This window comes from Protopterus annectens, chromosome 4.part0 (assembly GCF_019279795.1).
Source record: "Protopterus annectens isolate FY-2018-M chromosome 4.part0, PAN1.0, whole genome shotgun sequence".
In the NCBI taxonomy this organism is placed as follows: Eukaryota; Metazoa; Chordata; order Ceratodontiformes; family Protopteridae; genus Protopterus; species Protopterus annectens.
The window spans coordinates 1,810,937,772-1,810,954,419 of record NC_056733.1 but is presented as its reverse complement, the minus strand read 5'-3'; the positions used below and the strand labels follow the sequence as shown (position 1 = coordinate 1,810,954,419).

Sequence of the window (16,648 nt, the reverse complement as noted above, 5' to 3'; positions counted from 1 at the left end):
GAAACGCAAAATAACCCATAGTTCAGCTACAAACAGCTAGATTTCACTGTCAAGAGGTGCATAAACAGAATAAAACTAGCTAGTCAACATATTAGTTGGCTGAAATGGCAAGAAACAAATTTCATTAATCTATACAAGTTACTCAAAATACCCTACAGACTATTCTAAATGCTCTACTCTGCAATCAAACCAAATATCAAGCAGGTCTAATACTTGTGAGAAAAAAAAAGAATGCAAAACTAAGCTGCTAAATGCTCCTGCCTTTGTTTCACATGAACTCATACCTCTGCATTATAGCTTCCCAGTAGTTTGATGTGAATGCTAGGAAAAGCACAAGCTGCCATCACCATGCAACTCTGATCTGGATCAAGCAGGTAACTGGAAAACGTATTAATGGAATACTACAGTGACAAATATAGTAGTAAAAACATGCTAGAACTTGCTGATGGACAATCCAGAATTCAACAGAACATCTGTCCAGATTTGCAAGAAACCCCTACTAAAGGGCCCTATTTAGATATCGCAAGCAGTCCAGAAGCTCTTAGTTGGGACAGTCCTTTAACCAGCTACCAAAGATATTTCATGTTGCTACTATTTGCTCACTGAAGGATTATTTCCCCATGAGCTAATGTGCTGTACTTTTCTCAAATTACTTTTCCAAAAATTACTAACAACTCCTCATTATTGCATCTCTTATCTTCTTTACCCACTTTTCACAGACATCTTTGCAAAAGGTTTGAACAGACAGGTACCAAAATAATCACAGAGTGCATCACAGGACCTGGAGTGCTCTTAAGACCCTGATCTGCCTTACAAACTACAGTTTTGCTCTCCTGGCACTGCAGCTTGAATTTCTCCATTAGCTGCTTAACTTACAAAAATCCTTCTGGAGGTTTGGTGGCAGACTTGGTGACTTCAACTCATTGACCATTAGCCTTCATACCTAGTGAGCAGGATCTCTCTAACTAGGGGATGGCACAGAATGCCACAAAGCAATGATGCAAGTGTTTGCATCAGCCATGAGGAATATGGTTAGGGCCTTAATAGAAATACACCCATTGCCAGGCAGGTGGCAAGGACACTCTGCCTTGATGACTGCCCTCTTGTCCTTACACAGGAAAATGGGCTGAAGACACACTGTGGAAGGCTTAACTGCAAGTATAGAGACAAGAAAAAAGAGTTTCTATTAAGCTGTTGTATAGGTTTTACACTCCACTTTGGTTTAGGTCATATTTGGACCACTAACAAATAACTTGGTTATATACAAAATTAGTCATATCACAGTGCTCTAGATTTTCTTGTGCCATCCTTAAGAGATTGAGACAATACCTGGGTAGCTCTCCAAAGGCAAAAAGCCTTAAAGATAAACAGTCGCTGTCCACAAACTTCCTTACAACCATAGCAAAAAACTTCACATCTAGTCCTGCAAATGTCACTTTACTGTACCAGACTGGACCACTTACCTGTTCCCTCAGTGTCAACCTGAATGCCTACTACCCTGATGTAGGAGGTGCGGATCCCTACACCAACACGGTCTCGACCTTTTGCACTAGTCTTGCCAGCTTTCTTGATGGAATAGATGCCCATAACTGTGACTCTGTTTCCAGGTACCACTTTATCACATAGATACCTGGAAAGAAACATACAGAAATGCACAAGTTTAAGAACTGGTGTCCAAGGAGCACCATTAGCTACTGTTAGGAGCTTTACTTCAGGGATGGGCTTGTAAACAGGTACGCAGCATCCCTAATAAAGACACACACACAAAGTCCTGCAAGACAGCTTCGTACACTGAACAGGCAAATCAGAACAGATTACAGAAAGTAATCAACAGCTTACTAGTATATTGTAACAAAGATAGCACCTTTTCATAAGTTTTCCCACTCCATTGCTCCCACTTTCAAAGTAGAACGGAGAAAACCCTGATCTTCCATGGAAGTTTACCACACTAAAGCCACTGGGTTAAAAGTATTGTTGGTCAAGTCAAGCCAGTTGAGGATTACCATTTCTTACGGTTTCTTTGAATATTTCACCCCCCCCCCAATATTATGGGACCTCAAGAGAATAATATATAAATTTTCGCAGTATTGTGGTGGGGAAGAAGGGGCAAGATTGTCCATCACCAAGGGCCGGTTATTTACAGATTTCTCTGCAGTCCCTATCAGACGAAACTCTCCAGTTATTAAACTGCAATATCTCCAAACTGTGCCATAACTTCTCTTTAAGATGGCCAGTTGAGCAGCACACATGTTATGCTCTGGGATTATGTTACCAGCAACTGGGTTTCACTTACTGTTTCTAATTTTAGGTGTTCAGTCACGACTGATCAGCCAATGGCTTACTCTCAAATCCAATGGGTTTGGCAGAGGGCATACTGAAGCAGCATTTGTACCTAGTGTAATTTAAGGGGGCTGTATGCCTCTGAACTCTCAAGTGAAATCAAGCTGTAGGCAGTGCACATATGTTGAACACAAACAAGGATGTGCCATAGCCGTTATGGCACACTGCCTACTTTGGGGTTCAGTATTAGAAAATAAACCCTCCAAGCATTTCCTGGGTACAATGGAGTTCATATCCTGGAGTGACATGAACAAAAAGGCTCCAGTGCCCATCTCTGGAATCAAAAATCTTTGGTCCATAAAATGTAAGAATACATTTTTTCAGTGTGACAGTTTATTTCTACTAATATAAACTTACTAAAGAAAACTATTCTGGGGTAGTAGGGTGGCTAGCCTCAATCTGTGTCATGGATTGTTTGCACAGCTGTCTCAAGTCAAAATGCCTCAAAACTACTCAAATTGAATAAAAAAAAATAGCCTGGTGAATTTTGAAGCGCATATCGTCTCCCAAATAATCAGACATTAGCACACCTAACTTTGTGTGGAGACAAAGGCTTCCCTGAGTTTATCAATAATCTCCCTGTCTCCTTATAGCAAACTAAAATGTAGATGGTTTGATTTTTCAGCTAAATGACATTCATTATTAAACTAAACGAAACAAAGTAGTTCTCCAGAATATACAAGAATAGTTAACACTATTTGAGATTTAAGTTTTTCCCTATACACGTCAGACAATTCAGTGCTGCACAGGCTCGTTTTAAACATCATAAAAAAAGTGAAACTGAAAGCTTTAACCAGTGAATCTGCACAGAACAGGCTATGCAAAATCCCAAGTCAAAACGGTCCTTTTGTGCACATATATCATATATACGTGTGTATATATAATGAACAAAACACACACACACACACACACACAAGGAATGCCACTTCCACACATATAGCTACTAAAATTGGAGAGCTGCACTGTGTGCAACCCGCATTCCACAGCAGTACCCAAATGTTCAATTATCTGCCATGTACATCAAATAAGCACAAAAAGATTCACACTACCTGTCACAGTATAGCTGCATGTGTCTGGGCAGTTCGCCATGAGGGACAGCATCAGGAGATTCCTGTAACTTGAGGGTTTGGAAGTCCACACACTTACACTTATCAGGGAGAATAAAGTAGGGATCCACTGGGCACTTGGGCCGACCAGCTTGCTCTCTAGAAATTAAAAAAAGTCAAATGAAAATTACAATTACAGCATACAATTCTGTTACCTCTATTTCATAACATCACACACGAGCTTTATAAGCTCACTAGTTCAGCCTAGGACAACTAAAAGTGACCCTTCACAAACCTTGCACAAATCTACCTCTGCAATACAGCTTACATTTAGCATTTACCATGTCTGCCCTTTATACATATTATAGAAAGCTGCTACTGCATGCTATCTTGTATTTAGTGTTATTCTATTCCAAGGTAGCTATATTTATCCACTGCCATCCCAACTTCTCCCAGCACTATTAAACCTAGCTCTGTGCTTGTCAAGTGTTTCATGCATGCATTTAAAGTGCTTTCACATATCCTTCACAATCCTTTCGCTGAATAAAAAGCTTCCTCACATTACAAGCCTTACCATTTTCAAAGCAATGCCTCTGCATGCACGCTCACACCATTCTGAATACTGCTGCCTTTCCAAAATGTTTTGTCTGTCACCTTTCATCCCAGAGAACACAGTCCACTCAATGGCTCCCCTACAAGCTCCATTCATTCCTGGATTTGGGGGGGGGGGGTGAAAGTAACACACATATACCCAAACACAGGCAAGAGTTTGCTGTGTGGGAACAGATTATCCTAGTTCCCCCTTCTTAAAAGCAACTTGTAAGTTCAGCCATAACAGCTTCCTAGGAATGGAAGCTATAGTACCAAGAGTGCAAACTGCCCAAGTGGCACATATCAGGCACAGCAAGCACGCTAGGCCTCCCCTCCAGTAGAAGTCACCCAGAAGGCGAATCAAAATCACATCCAGCCCCTAGAGTGCCCATGCTGCTGATCAAACATGGATTAGCTGGGGTTTTATCCTGCTACTCCACTGGGACAAGGCAGCCATCCTTCCAAGCTTTATAGACCATTACAATCCCCACCACCAATATCAATCTGAACTCCAGTCTGCTACTTGACAAGACAGTAGTGTTTGCACAAAGCAGTGATAGGAGGAACCACTGTAAGACTGCTCTAAGAGCATGTAACCTATAGATGTGCCACAGACAGAATAGGATCTAACCAATCACATTGTCATGCTGCAAGTCGCAGAACTACAAACAAGAACACCTTCCCCCTTAATAGTAATACAGTATCCTCATATTGTACAGACTTTAAAAGCCTGAAAATAATCTTGAACAAAGGTAAACCACAGCGTTAGCAGGAACCAATCACCAAATGAAAAAATCCAAAGGTATATGATGTAAAAACTCCAGCTTTAATCCAAAATAGACAGGAAAACAGACAGGATAAGCACTTTTGCTATGTAGCTTCTTCAGATCCAACACATACTCAATAAAAGTCTCTGTAATATATACTTCTCTGAGTGTACTAATTAAGTACTTAAGCAATCTATTAATTATAGCTTTTAAAGAGACAATGCATAAAATCATCAAATATATATATATATATATATATATATATATATATATATATATATATATACACACTAATTCAAGCACTTGTGAACACATAAAAACATTGCTTAAAGCATGCTTAATAAAATGTGCTAAATAAAAATACACAGTATGAACATATAAAAACACATATTATTTAATATTTATCCTTTGTCTCAATTTTGGTTTAATTGAAGCTCTTTCATTCAGCCCATGGTCTTTATCAGCTTTCAAAAGAATAATCCATTCTGTTTCTTTTGCTTCAGTATAGGTTTTTATATCACCTCCCCTCAGATTAGGGACTATTACTTCCAATACTTAGAATAAAAATGTGTGCTCAGAATCATGAGTTATAAAGTGCTTAGCCAGTGCATTATGTAGAGTGCCCTTTTTCATATGATACACATGCTCCCTCATTCGATCTCTCAGTGGGCGATTGGTTTTGCCTATGTAGAATGAGGAACATGATTGACAGATAGTGGTTTTGCCTATGTAGAATGAGGAACATGATTGACAGATAGCTAAATATATGACGTGTGATGTCATACAGTCAGCTTGGGCATATATATTAAATGTTGTTTGCAAATCAGGATGAAAGAAATGCATTGTGCATTGTACTGTCAATAAGTGAACAAAAATTACAGTTGCCACATGGCTTAGTGTAACCTTCATGTTTATCTTTACAGCTAGACGTAGGATAGCAAAGCCTTCTTTTTATTCTTATTTCTATATATAAATTTAGGTTCATCCCCAACAATCTGCTTGAGATTATTATCTACATGTAGAATGTCCCAGTATTTACCAATCACTTCCATAAGCTCTGAATAATCAGAAGAATATGTAGAGAATTTAACATGTTCTTTATGTTTCATACTTCTATCAAAATTATCATTAAAATTTCTAGGCCCAAAATAAGGTTCTGCCTTTGAGGAACGTAATTGGTATACATCATTTAGTTCTAGATTAATTTCAGTAGTATTATATCCTCTGTCAGTTAATCTACCTTTAAGGCCCATTAATTCACTTTCAAAGCCTTCATCTAACTGGTTCAGCCTAGAGGCTCTAATAGCTTGGCATCTCATAATATTTTTAAAAACATAATGCGGATGCATACTAGATCTATAAAGAAGGGTATTTGTATAGCATGACTTCCGATGTACCCCAGTATTAATGAGATTGTTATCTAGCCTCTCAATGTATAAATCTAAAAATTCAACTTTATACAATGAATAGTGCATAGTAAATTCAAGATATGATGTAAGATCATTCATAATAGTATACATAGATTGAAGTTCATCCAAAGAACCTTTCCATAGTAAAAACAAATAGTCGACAAAACGTCTATAGAATATCACATGTTGTTTAAACATATCATTACAGAATAGGACATGTTCTTCCCAATATGCAAGAAACATGTTTGCGTAGCTATTGGCACAAAGTGTGCTCATAGCTACGCCCTCTCTTTGCTTGTAGATGTTGTTCATAAACAAAGAAGTTATTCCCCAGTACTAGCTCTAAAAAATGCACAATCAAGTCAATGGATACAGCAGAATAGTCACTGTGTTGCTTCAAATATTCTGTAATATAACTTAATCCCAGTTCATTGTGAATTACAGTAAAAAGAGATTTTACATCAAAAGTGACGAAAATGTACTCCATTGTAATTGTAATGTCCTTTATATTTTGGATTAAAGCTGGAGTTTTTACATCATATACCTTTGGATTTTTTCATTTGGTGATTGGTTCCTGCTAACACTGTGGTTTACCTTTGTTCAAGATTATTTTCAGCATATTTCTGAACCTACGCGCTAACCTGCCACAGTTGTGGACATTGTATACAGCATTGTAAGTCTCCAGCCTCCAACAGGGCTCATAATATATTACAAGACTCCTCTACAAAACTCTTACATGTTGCATTTCCTGGGAAGGGCATAGCCTTCCAGCCCTGGTCGAACAGCAATGTTGTTTATGGTATTGCGACAGCTTCGACACTGAATGGCAATTTTAGTGGCTTTGGCTCGAACAGCAGTAGCTGCAATGATTATGCCAGGAATCTTAACCAATCTTGACATCTGGTCAGACTGAAAAGGAATATAAAACATGCATTAGATAACAGGTTTACACTGTATGCCTTGGAAAAAAAAAGTCAAATGGTCATCACAGCACGTCACAGAATAAAAATCTACCCTTTTAAAAACAGGTTTTATAATGCAACAATTACAGAAGAATACAATATCTGTACAACAGCAGCCAGCTCACACTGTACTGGGGTGTGTCTCCCATGCATTGACGTTATTGCTGGTCTTTTCTCAGGTTAGTGATTCTGACCAGTCATCAGCAGTACAATATCTATGCTTGTTCATCTCACCTGAGAGAACCTTTGCTTCTAGGACCCTTATGGCTAAGCCAATAATGTTTTCCCTCCAAATAGTTAGGAGGTTCATCTCTGAATGGTCATATTGGGAGTCATCCAGAATGGTAATATTGGGAGTCATCCAGAAAGGAGACTCAGGGGTAATTAAAGAAAGAAGGAAGACAGCTGGAGCTTAGTAGAAACATCTTGCAAATAGGCAATAAAAAGGGACCTGCTTTTTGAATGACTAATATCCAAAGGCACATAAAATATGATTCTAAAAACTGGAAGAATGAACACACAAATTAAATTACTGATAGGGAACCAGAGCAGACTGAAGATTAAAATTCAATAGTAAAAAAACTACATTTGTCAATACATCACAAATGTTCAGAAATTCAGGTTAATGTCCCAAAGAGATAAAGCATGTAGCTGCAAAAAACTTGCACTAGAATGCAGCATATAAATATTACATTAAACACTCCACTTGCAAGTCATCTATAAGTCAGGACTAAAAATCAGCTCAGTACTCCTTCAAAAGATATTCACTTAATCCAAAGCAGTGCAATGCCTCCAAATGGATTTTGGAAGAGCTACTTAAAGGGGGGAAGCTCACATTACAGACAGGAAAAGAACACCAAATGACTCAGGTGAACCTAGTTTAAAGAAAAATAGAGAAAGAAAGAAAGAAAAAGAAAAAGAAAGAAAGAGAGAGAAAGAAAGAGAGAAAGAAAGAAAGAAAGAAAGAGAGAGAAAAAGAAAGAAAGAGAGAGAAAGAAAGAAAGAAAGAAAGAAAGAAAGAAAGAGAGAGAGAAAGAAAGAAAGAGAGAGAAAGAAAGAAAGAAAGAAAGAGAGAGAAAGAAAGAAAGAGAGAAAGAAAGAGAGAGAAAGAAAGAAAGAGAGAGAAAGAGAGAGAAAAAGAAAGAAAGAGAGAGAAAGAAAGAGAGAGAAAGAGAGAGAAAAAGAAAGAAAGAAAGAGAGAGAAAGAGAGAGAAAAAGACAGAAAGAGAGAGAAAGAGAGAGAAAGAAAGAAAGAAAGAGAGAGAAAGAGAGAGAAAAAGAAAGAAAGAAAGAGAGAGAAAGAGAGAGAAAAAGAAAGAAAGAGAGAGAAAGAAAGAGAGAGAAAGAGAAAGAAAGAAAGAGAGAGAAAGAGAAAGAAAGAAAGAAAGAAAGAGAGAGAGAAAAGAAAGAGAGAGAGAGAAAGAAAGAGAGAGAGAGAAAGAAAGAGAGAGAGAAAGAAAGAGAGAGAGAGAAAGAAAGAGAGAGAAAGAAAGAGAGAGAAAGAAAGAGAGAGAAAGAAAGAAAGAGAGAGAAAGAAAGAGAGAGAAAGAAAGAGAGAGAGAAAGAAAGAGAGAAAGAAAGAAAGAGAGAGAAAGAAAGAAAGAGAGAGAAAGAAAGAAAGAGAGAGAAAGAAAGAGAGAGAAAGAAAGAGAGAGAAAGAAAGAGAAAGAAAGAAAGAGAGAAAGAAAGAAAGAAAGAAAGAGAGAAAGAGAAAGAAAGAGAAAGAAAGAGAAAGAAAGAGAGAAAAAAGAAAGAGAGAGAAGAAGAGAGAGAAGGAGAGAGCGAGAGAGAGAGAAAGAAAGGGAGAGAAAAAGAGAGAGAGAGAGAGAAAGAGACAGAAAAGAGAGAGAGAGAGAGAAAGAAAGAGAGAAAAAGAGAGAGAGAGAAAGAAAGAGAGAAAAAGAGAGAGAGAGAGAAAGAAAGAGAGAAAAGAGAGAGAGAGAGAGAGAGAGAGAAAGAGAGAAAAAGAAAGAGAGAGAAAAAGAAAGAGAGAGAAAGAGAGAGAGAGAGAAACGAGCTAGCTGCAGCTTGTAGGTTATGTTAAGTTTGTGAAGAAGCAGAAAAAGATAGCACAACAATTGATTATTGGATGGCACAGAGTTTTTGTGATAAGTAGTTGCTCTTTTCTGGGCTCTACTGGTACATTAGTTCATTACCTTAGAATGCAAAGTGTACAGTGTGGGGGGTGCACCTGCCTATTTAACAGCAGGTTAAACAGCCATGCATCCCAAATGGTATTCCAATAGCAAGAATGCATTTTGAACACTTGGAAGGGGTGACACTTACCTTAAGATTTCGAATGCTAGAAGGGTTGGCATCTGATCGAAGCATAACCTGAATATTCTGAACAGTCTCTTCTCCAGCAGGACGAGGACGGGTCACTTCATCTGCAACTTCTTGGGCAGCTTCTTCAAGCTATTTAAAATGCAAACCACAAACTAATATTATGCACCTAAAACAATAAATCATTGACAAAAACTACTGAACTCAAATGATAAAAGAGATGCATCAAGAAAAAAAACAAAACAAAAAAACAAGCTAACTACAGTAAACAGATGCAAACACCACTTAATGGTTTGCTACCCTACAGATGGACAATGTTGCTTTTGCAGGTAAAAATACCACAATCACAACACAGGCTAAGATTACAGAATATTCCTGTAATAATTTATGTTAGGAGGGTCTTTTACAACCACCATATGCACCGCAAACTGTTGCAAATCAGAACAGCGTTGGGAGGTTTGGACAAAAATAAATAAAAAATTAAAAATCTGCATTGCTTAGTCTAATATTTAAGGGAAGACTCAGCCATCAGGGTGCCAAAGTGTACTGCCATTAACACAAACATAACATATTTCGATTTGCAACACAACACTTACTTCCAAATATCCTGAAAAAAAAAAACAGCATCCATCTCATTTCTCTAGGATTACTGCTGTCATTACAGGACATGTATTCGACATTTTCATTGCAAAACAGTTTCCATAGAAACTGTACTAAAATTTAACCAAACTAATAACCATTCAATGTTAAAGCTGTAGCTTATGTTAACAGATTGCTTGCTTTGTCCACAGGTGGTGTTATAAAATACATGCTAGACAACAGCAATAATTCTATGCATTATCCACATCAATAAGTGTTGTGTGGCATAGATGGTGCCTGTACTCACAAGGGCATACTGATAACTAGTCAGATTATTTAACATTGAAAAGACTCACTCAGTTTCCTTATTCATAAAGGTTTTTCATCCAGGAATGAAAACTGAATGCATTCTTTGACCCATCTACTCTCTCTTTACACATGTATCTATAACTATGATCACTTTAAATTTCAATGGTAGTGCCAAGCTACCTTATCTTATGGCCAGTTTCTATATTCTTATTTTCTTACTGCATGCTATTCAATATTTATTAACCATAATGCAGTGCTTCCTTGTCTCCAAAGACCTTTCACCAGACACTATATATCTTACAGAGATGTCCATGAGAATAGTCTATAATTGTATTTGCCTAAAAATCTACTAGTACCCCCCAACCATTCCTGCCATTAAAAACAAGTTTGTTCTACTTACCTTTCTGCTTTAGAAGCACGATATAGTGTAAGCAGATCTAGATGCATGTCTATCAAGAGCATCAGGTTTGCTCGTTCCTAACCCATAACTCTCCTGTGATTGCTCATTAGAATCCAAGAGGTTGGCATAGAACATGACCAGCTGACCATGCCCCCCCTTGCAGGCAGTAACCTCATACAATTCTTGCTCTTCAGCAGAAGTGGAGGAAAAAAATTGGGCCAAAAGCCTGCAGCCTTCCCCAAACTCCACCAAGGTGATTAAGTCTAGTCTAGTCTCCCCCCCCCCCCCAATCAGCTCCAGCTGTTGCCTCAACCAAAAGTCATAAGGCTGGTCAACCGAGTTGTAATCAAGGCTTCAATTCTCTAAACAAAGGTGCAAAATTATTAAAATGACTGGGCTAATCCAGAAAGGAGAATCTTCAACAATACACACATGTGCAGACTCAAACATGTATTCGAAAACTATGCTCAAAAAGCCTTAACTTGGCTAATAAAACATATAAACAATGGATGGAGATTCCTGCACAAAATGCATTAGAGAGAGTCTTTCATGCTGCTTTTGCAGTGGGCCATTATTTGCATGAATCATGGAAAACAAGAAAACTACAGAGTCGTTACAAAGTGAAATCACACCACTATGAAATCCTTTATCAGCTCTGTAATCTTGTCAGCGAAGGAAAGAGTTGATCCAGCAACTCCAGTTTGACAGCTGTCAACTGCCAAATACTCAGGTCTTCCTACCTGTAGAACCACGGTCAGTCAATTTAAAAGTCAGTTTCAATGCTACCATACAATAGATAATTAAGCCCTTTTTTAACTCACTGCTATATGTTCTGCAATATCAAACTGTCATTTTATGACAGCTCCCCAGGACCTCCAACACAACAGCTCAAATCAAAATAGTACAGTTTAGATTTACCATGTATACTTGCAAAGTTAAGATCTTCACCACCCTAAACTAAACTGGCTAGAACACATTTAATAAAATGCATTGTTATCACAAGAAACAGACACATTCAGACATTTCTATGTTTGTACTACAAAGTCAAAGGCTATGGTTAAAAACACTGTAGTGGGATGATGTAACCTTACTGAACTGAGTTTGTGCACACCACTAGTGGCTTTGCCACATAAAATGCAAATCACAAAGACAACCCCCCCCCCCCAACTGTGGCACATCATTTGTACGATTATCGTAGTCAATGCAAGAGAATGTAGGTTTACCAGTGGCAAGTGCTCCGAAGGTTGTTTATATAAGCAATCAGCCATATCTTCGTCAAAACTGGCTAAGTCTTCCATCTCTACCTCAATCCAGTATTCTCCAAGGTTGTAGTGCCGCTTCAACTCATCCCTGAAAAAAAAATACATGAATAAAGCAAACAAGCAATCGGTTGGAAACATCTTCCAAAAACTGGATGGTGGCACAAACATTAAAACAGAGACGTTTCCAACTGCTCCATCCTGCACCTTGTAGATGTGCATTTCTCAACCCTCAATTTATACAGCTAGACCACAAAAAAACACGAAGGTAACTTACTATACCAAACAACTGCCAGATCGGACTACAGATCAAAATTAAGTCACATTACCATACAGCACATATAAGCTACATTTTTAACAAAATCAAATAGTCCTAGTGTCATTTTTCGTGCAAATCAGTACAGATTTTGATGCACAATGAACTCGGAAAGGCTAAGCTATTTATAACTTAAACAAACGACTGATATGTCTAAACTTTCCCACATTAACGTCACTCGTTCTCTCAATCTTCCCCGCATCTCACATCAAACCTGAACACAGTATAGCATTATCCTATACTTCACGAACATAATAAGCAGTGTTAATTTACTTTTGTAGAGATAGTTCTGCCTTTCCATTTTCAGAGCTTACATGCACCCCCCCCCCCCGTTACGTACTTTAAGCAGCAGCAAAAAGTAACACGTAAAAGGATCCCTTTTCGTTATTTGAAAAATACAGTTCCACAGCCGCTTCCTTCGTAATAAACCGTGATTGAAGCATACCAATTTTACAAGCAATCACAAACCCTGGAACATTTGCAAAAACACTACAAACCTGTATTTGAATGTAAAACCCGTCCGATCTGTGCCAACTCTGTACTGACGCAAAAATTCTTTGAGTCTTTTCTTGATTTGAGTTTTCTTTAACTGCCCTTCATCAGCAGGCTGGTCCCCACCAAAACTATCGCTATAGTAGATACCGGGATCATCAAAACCAGACATTTTTAATAAAACTTTGTAATAAAAAATATATAAATCAAATAACCAGCTTAAGCAACAGTACGGCACACAGAACAAGAAAACAGGTACTTTACTTTCGCGGCAAAAAGAATGAGTGACTCGGACTTCCCTTAACAGCAACCAATCATATCGAACAAGAACATACACGCCGCTTCCAATTGGTTTTAAGGAATGTAATTTCTGCCCACGGTAGCGCAAAAGAGGCGCGAGACTGTACGCCCATCGATTCAAGACTTGCTTCCCATTGGTTAGTTTTTACGTCATGATGGTGTGCACTTACATTTAATGGCAAAAAAAAAAAAAAAGTCTACTGGCGCGAAAACGGAATGGTGTAATGTTTGTGTACAGTGTGGGTTATATGGCAGCATAATCAAATATTAATGTTACCGATCAACATCTAATGTGCTTTTGGTTAATTATGGATGTCTTGATAAAATCAAAGCTATGAGTTTAACTTAAGGTGTGTATGTTAATAATGACGTAGTCGAGTTAAATTAGAATGTTAAGGTTGCCACCTTTTCAAATGCCCAAAGTGGGACATTTTTGGTACAAACGTCAGATTTAGCAGGCCAAAACATACCCATGGCCAGTACAAAGTACAGAACTTCACTTTTTTGCCTAACTAAAGCTTATGCTTGTAGTATTTTAGTTGCTTATACTGTTTCTTATAATATTTAGACATTTCAGATACAGAATAATTGTTTTATGCAACTATTACATAAAATGTAGGAAATAATTTTGTCCTAAAATCTCAGGACCTTTGCCATTTTTACAATTTTTTTGCAGGACACAACTGCCCAAAGAGGGAATGTCCCTCGCAAAGTGGGACAGGTGGTAACCCTATAGAATGTAGGCTATATAACGCACCACTATATGCAATGCTGTCATACTACATGTGGTGGTAACAGTAATTTCGTAAATAATTGCCAGTATCCATAAATTGTCCGGCATTTCTTCTAGATCACATAGTATATTCATAGCAATAGACAATTCTTACTCAACCTACTATATGGCTTTGATATGTTGGAGGAGACGAAAGTACTTCAAGAAAACCTGCAATAGGGTTGCCACCTTTTCAAACGCCCAAAGTAGGACATTTCTTGTAGAATTAAATTTTGAAGGACAAAACATACCTACAGCCAATGCAAAGGGCAGTTTCACTTTTTTACCTAAATAAAAACTTATTCCTGTAGCATATGAGTTCTTTATGCTATTTCATACAATATTTAGGTGTTTCAAATACACAATAACTTGTATGCAACTATTAGAGAAATGTATGTATTATTTTTGTCTTAAAAATCTCAGGACATTTACCATTTTTTTAGTTTTTGTTGCAGGACACAACTGCCCAAAGAGGGACTGTCCCTCGCAACCAGGACAGGTGGTAATCCTAACCTGCACAAGCAGGGAGGGTTGCCATACCCAACATAGGAGGCATCTCCTTTAAGATTCAAACCGCAGAACCTACTGTGAGATAATGATGCTCCTCATGTGATGGTACAGCAGTTAGCATTGTTGCCTCACAGCAAAAGGTTCTCTGTTTCGATTCTCGGCTGGGGTCCTTTCTGTGCAGAGACTGAGTTTCCTGCAGTCATGTGGCTTTCCTTCAGGTGCTCCTGTTTCCTCCCACATTCCAAAGACCTGCAGTAGCTGGACTGGGCACTCTAAATTGGCTACAGGTGAGAGTGTGTGTGCATGAGTGTGTGGTGTGAATGAGCTATGGCAGCAGGACCAGCCACCCACCCTTGGCTCAAGATTATTGTCACTGCGGAAATGACACCCCAACCCCATATGCAAATGGGGAAAGAGGTTGAGGATGGATTGATGGATGCTCCTCACGGTGAAACCTGTAACTCGGTCTATAGAGAGAGACAAAGAGAGCATTGCATTAACCCCCAGTCCCCATGCCGTATGTTTTTAGTACTGTAACTTATTCTGAAAGCAAATTTGTGGTGTTAGTTTATTTTTTAATTTATTCATCCATGATTATATGCTGAATGATTCCACATGGTAACTTTCAAGTAATGTTTGGTGTGGTAAAGAAACAAACTGGCTGAGGCCATCTCTAGAAAGGAAATGTCATAAAGGCTACAAAGCTAAACTACATTCAAACTCCAAAACAACTGGGAACATTAAAAAACAAAACTTTAGGAATGGAGTACTTTAAGGTTTTTGCATCAGATAAAGGTTGGCTATAAAGCATCTCACCTGAGCAGCAATATTTCAGTGGCAGAGATCGTTGTATCAGACCCGAACACCAGTCTACATGATGTGCAAAAATTCCAGTATCAAATATGTGACTAAGCCTATAAACCAGGATATATGAGCCAAACTATGATAAGACTGTCTGCATTTAAACTAAGCAGAAAAGACGTAAGATAGTACCATGTTCCTTGAAAAAATGTAATCGTAACATCAGCAGTGCAATGAAACCTGGTGAACCTTTTGAAGGTTTGTTAAAAATAAATATGTACTTGAAATCTATATAATTAATAGCCATAAATGGGATACAGAACATCGAAGTCTAATAATAAATTCTTATTTATTTATTTAACATTTGTTTACCAGGAAAGTCCGACTGGGTCATGATGTACCTATTTTCGGTGGAGGCTGGGGAGAAAATCTCCAGATACATATGGTTAACAGAATGAAAAACTAGACAGACATAATAAAGTTGTAACATTCAAGCACAACATTGAAAACCTACACATTAGTTTTTCTGAGTAAAAACTCAACAGACATAATAAAGTCATAGTGTTCAAACATAAATTATATGGAAAGATTGATAATAGGAAGATGCAACATTATTATTCTGAAAGCAATAATAATACGATTATTAATATACTAGAGGTCATGAAATATCGCAACAGATTATATTGGTGAAGGTGTAGGATAGTATGAGTGGAGCAGGCTAGGGTATGATAGAGGGGATATTTGGAATAGATGTAGAAAAGGGGAGTATGTGTAGATGAAGGGAAGGTAGGTTAAGTTAGTAGTGGGGATAGAGAGATAGATGTAAAAAAGGGTATAAGAGTACCTCGGCCTTGGCTCATACAGGAGCAAATCCAAGCTTTGAAGTATTTTATAGATGTTTTGAAGGAGTGCAGGTTAGTAGAAGTTTTGATAGTTAAAGGAAGGGAGTTCCATAATTTTGCCACAGAGCAGGAGTAAAGGCTTAGGCCTGGGGGAATATAGGGCTTTACAATGATGAGTTACAGGGGTTGTATTTATGGCAAATTTGGCAATTTTGTTATAGCAGCTTTCGAGTTTTTTTCTTAGTGAAGTCTGTAAGTTAATTAGAATGGGAGCCCCATATAACAGTGACGGCAAGAGGTAGGTTTTGGCCAGGGTAATTTTGGTAGCGGCTGTGCAGAAGTTTTTATTCCTGTATAGCATGTCTAGTTTCTGATGAATTTTTGTTTGCTGTTTTGTATGCGTAGGTCAAATTTGAGATTATCATCAATTGTGACACCTAATAGTTTGGTATGCCGAACTAATTCAGTTTAAGTATTGTTGGCTGAAAAGATTTATTTATTTATTTTGGTTACCGGGTAATGTCCGACTGGGCATGAGGCCCATTTTCAGTGGAGGTCCAGGGAGAAAAGCTCCATACATACAAATAGACAGTATTAAACAATAAAATTGAACACATATTAATCAACAATGTACAAAGGAAGTCAGTAAAGAAATTAGTTATATCACAAT

At 37.9% G+C, this 16,648-nt stretch overlaps 1 protein-coding gene across 1 annotated transcript in view; it reads right to left on the bottom strand.

Moving 5' to 3' along the window:
* Positions 1–13,073, bottom strand: part of MCM5 (minichromosome maintenance complex component 5) — a 46,713-nt gene extending 33,640 nt beyond the window's left edge. The window contains exons 1-6 of the mRNA XM_044069932.1: positions 12,759–13,073; positions 11,910–12,036; positions 9,402–9,530; positions 6,890–7,062; positions 3,390–3,545; positions 1,464–1,630 (exon numbers count right to left, since the gene is read on the bottom strand). Of these exons, the coding sequence (XP_043925867.1) occupies positions 1,464–1,630; positions 3,390–3,545; positions 6,890–7,062; positions 9,402–9,530; positions 11,910–12,036; positions 12,759–12,925 (919 nt within the window). The 5' untranslated portion in view covers positions 12,926–13,073. The remainder of the gene's footprint in view (positions 1–1,463; positions 1,631–3,389; positions 3,546–6,889; positions 7,063–9,401; positions 9,531–11,909; positions 12,037–12,758) is intronic.
* Positions 13,074–16,648: the final 3,575 nt, after the last annotated feature.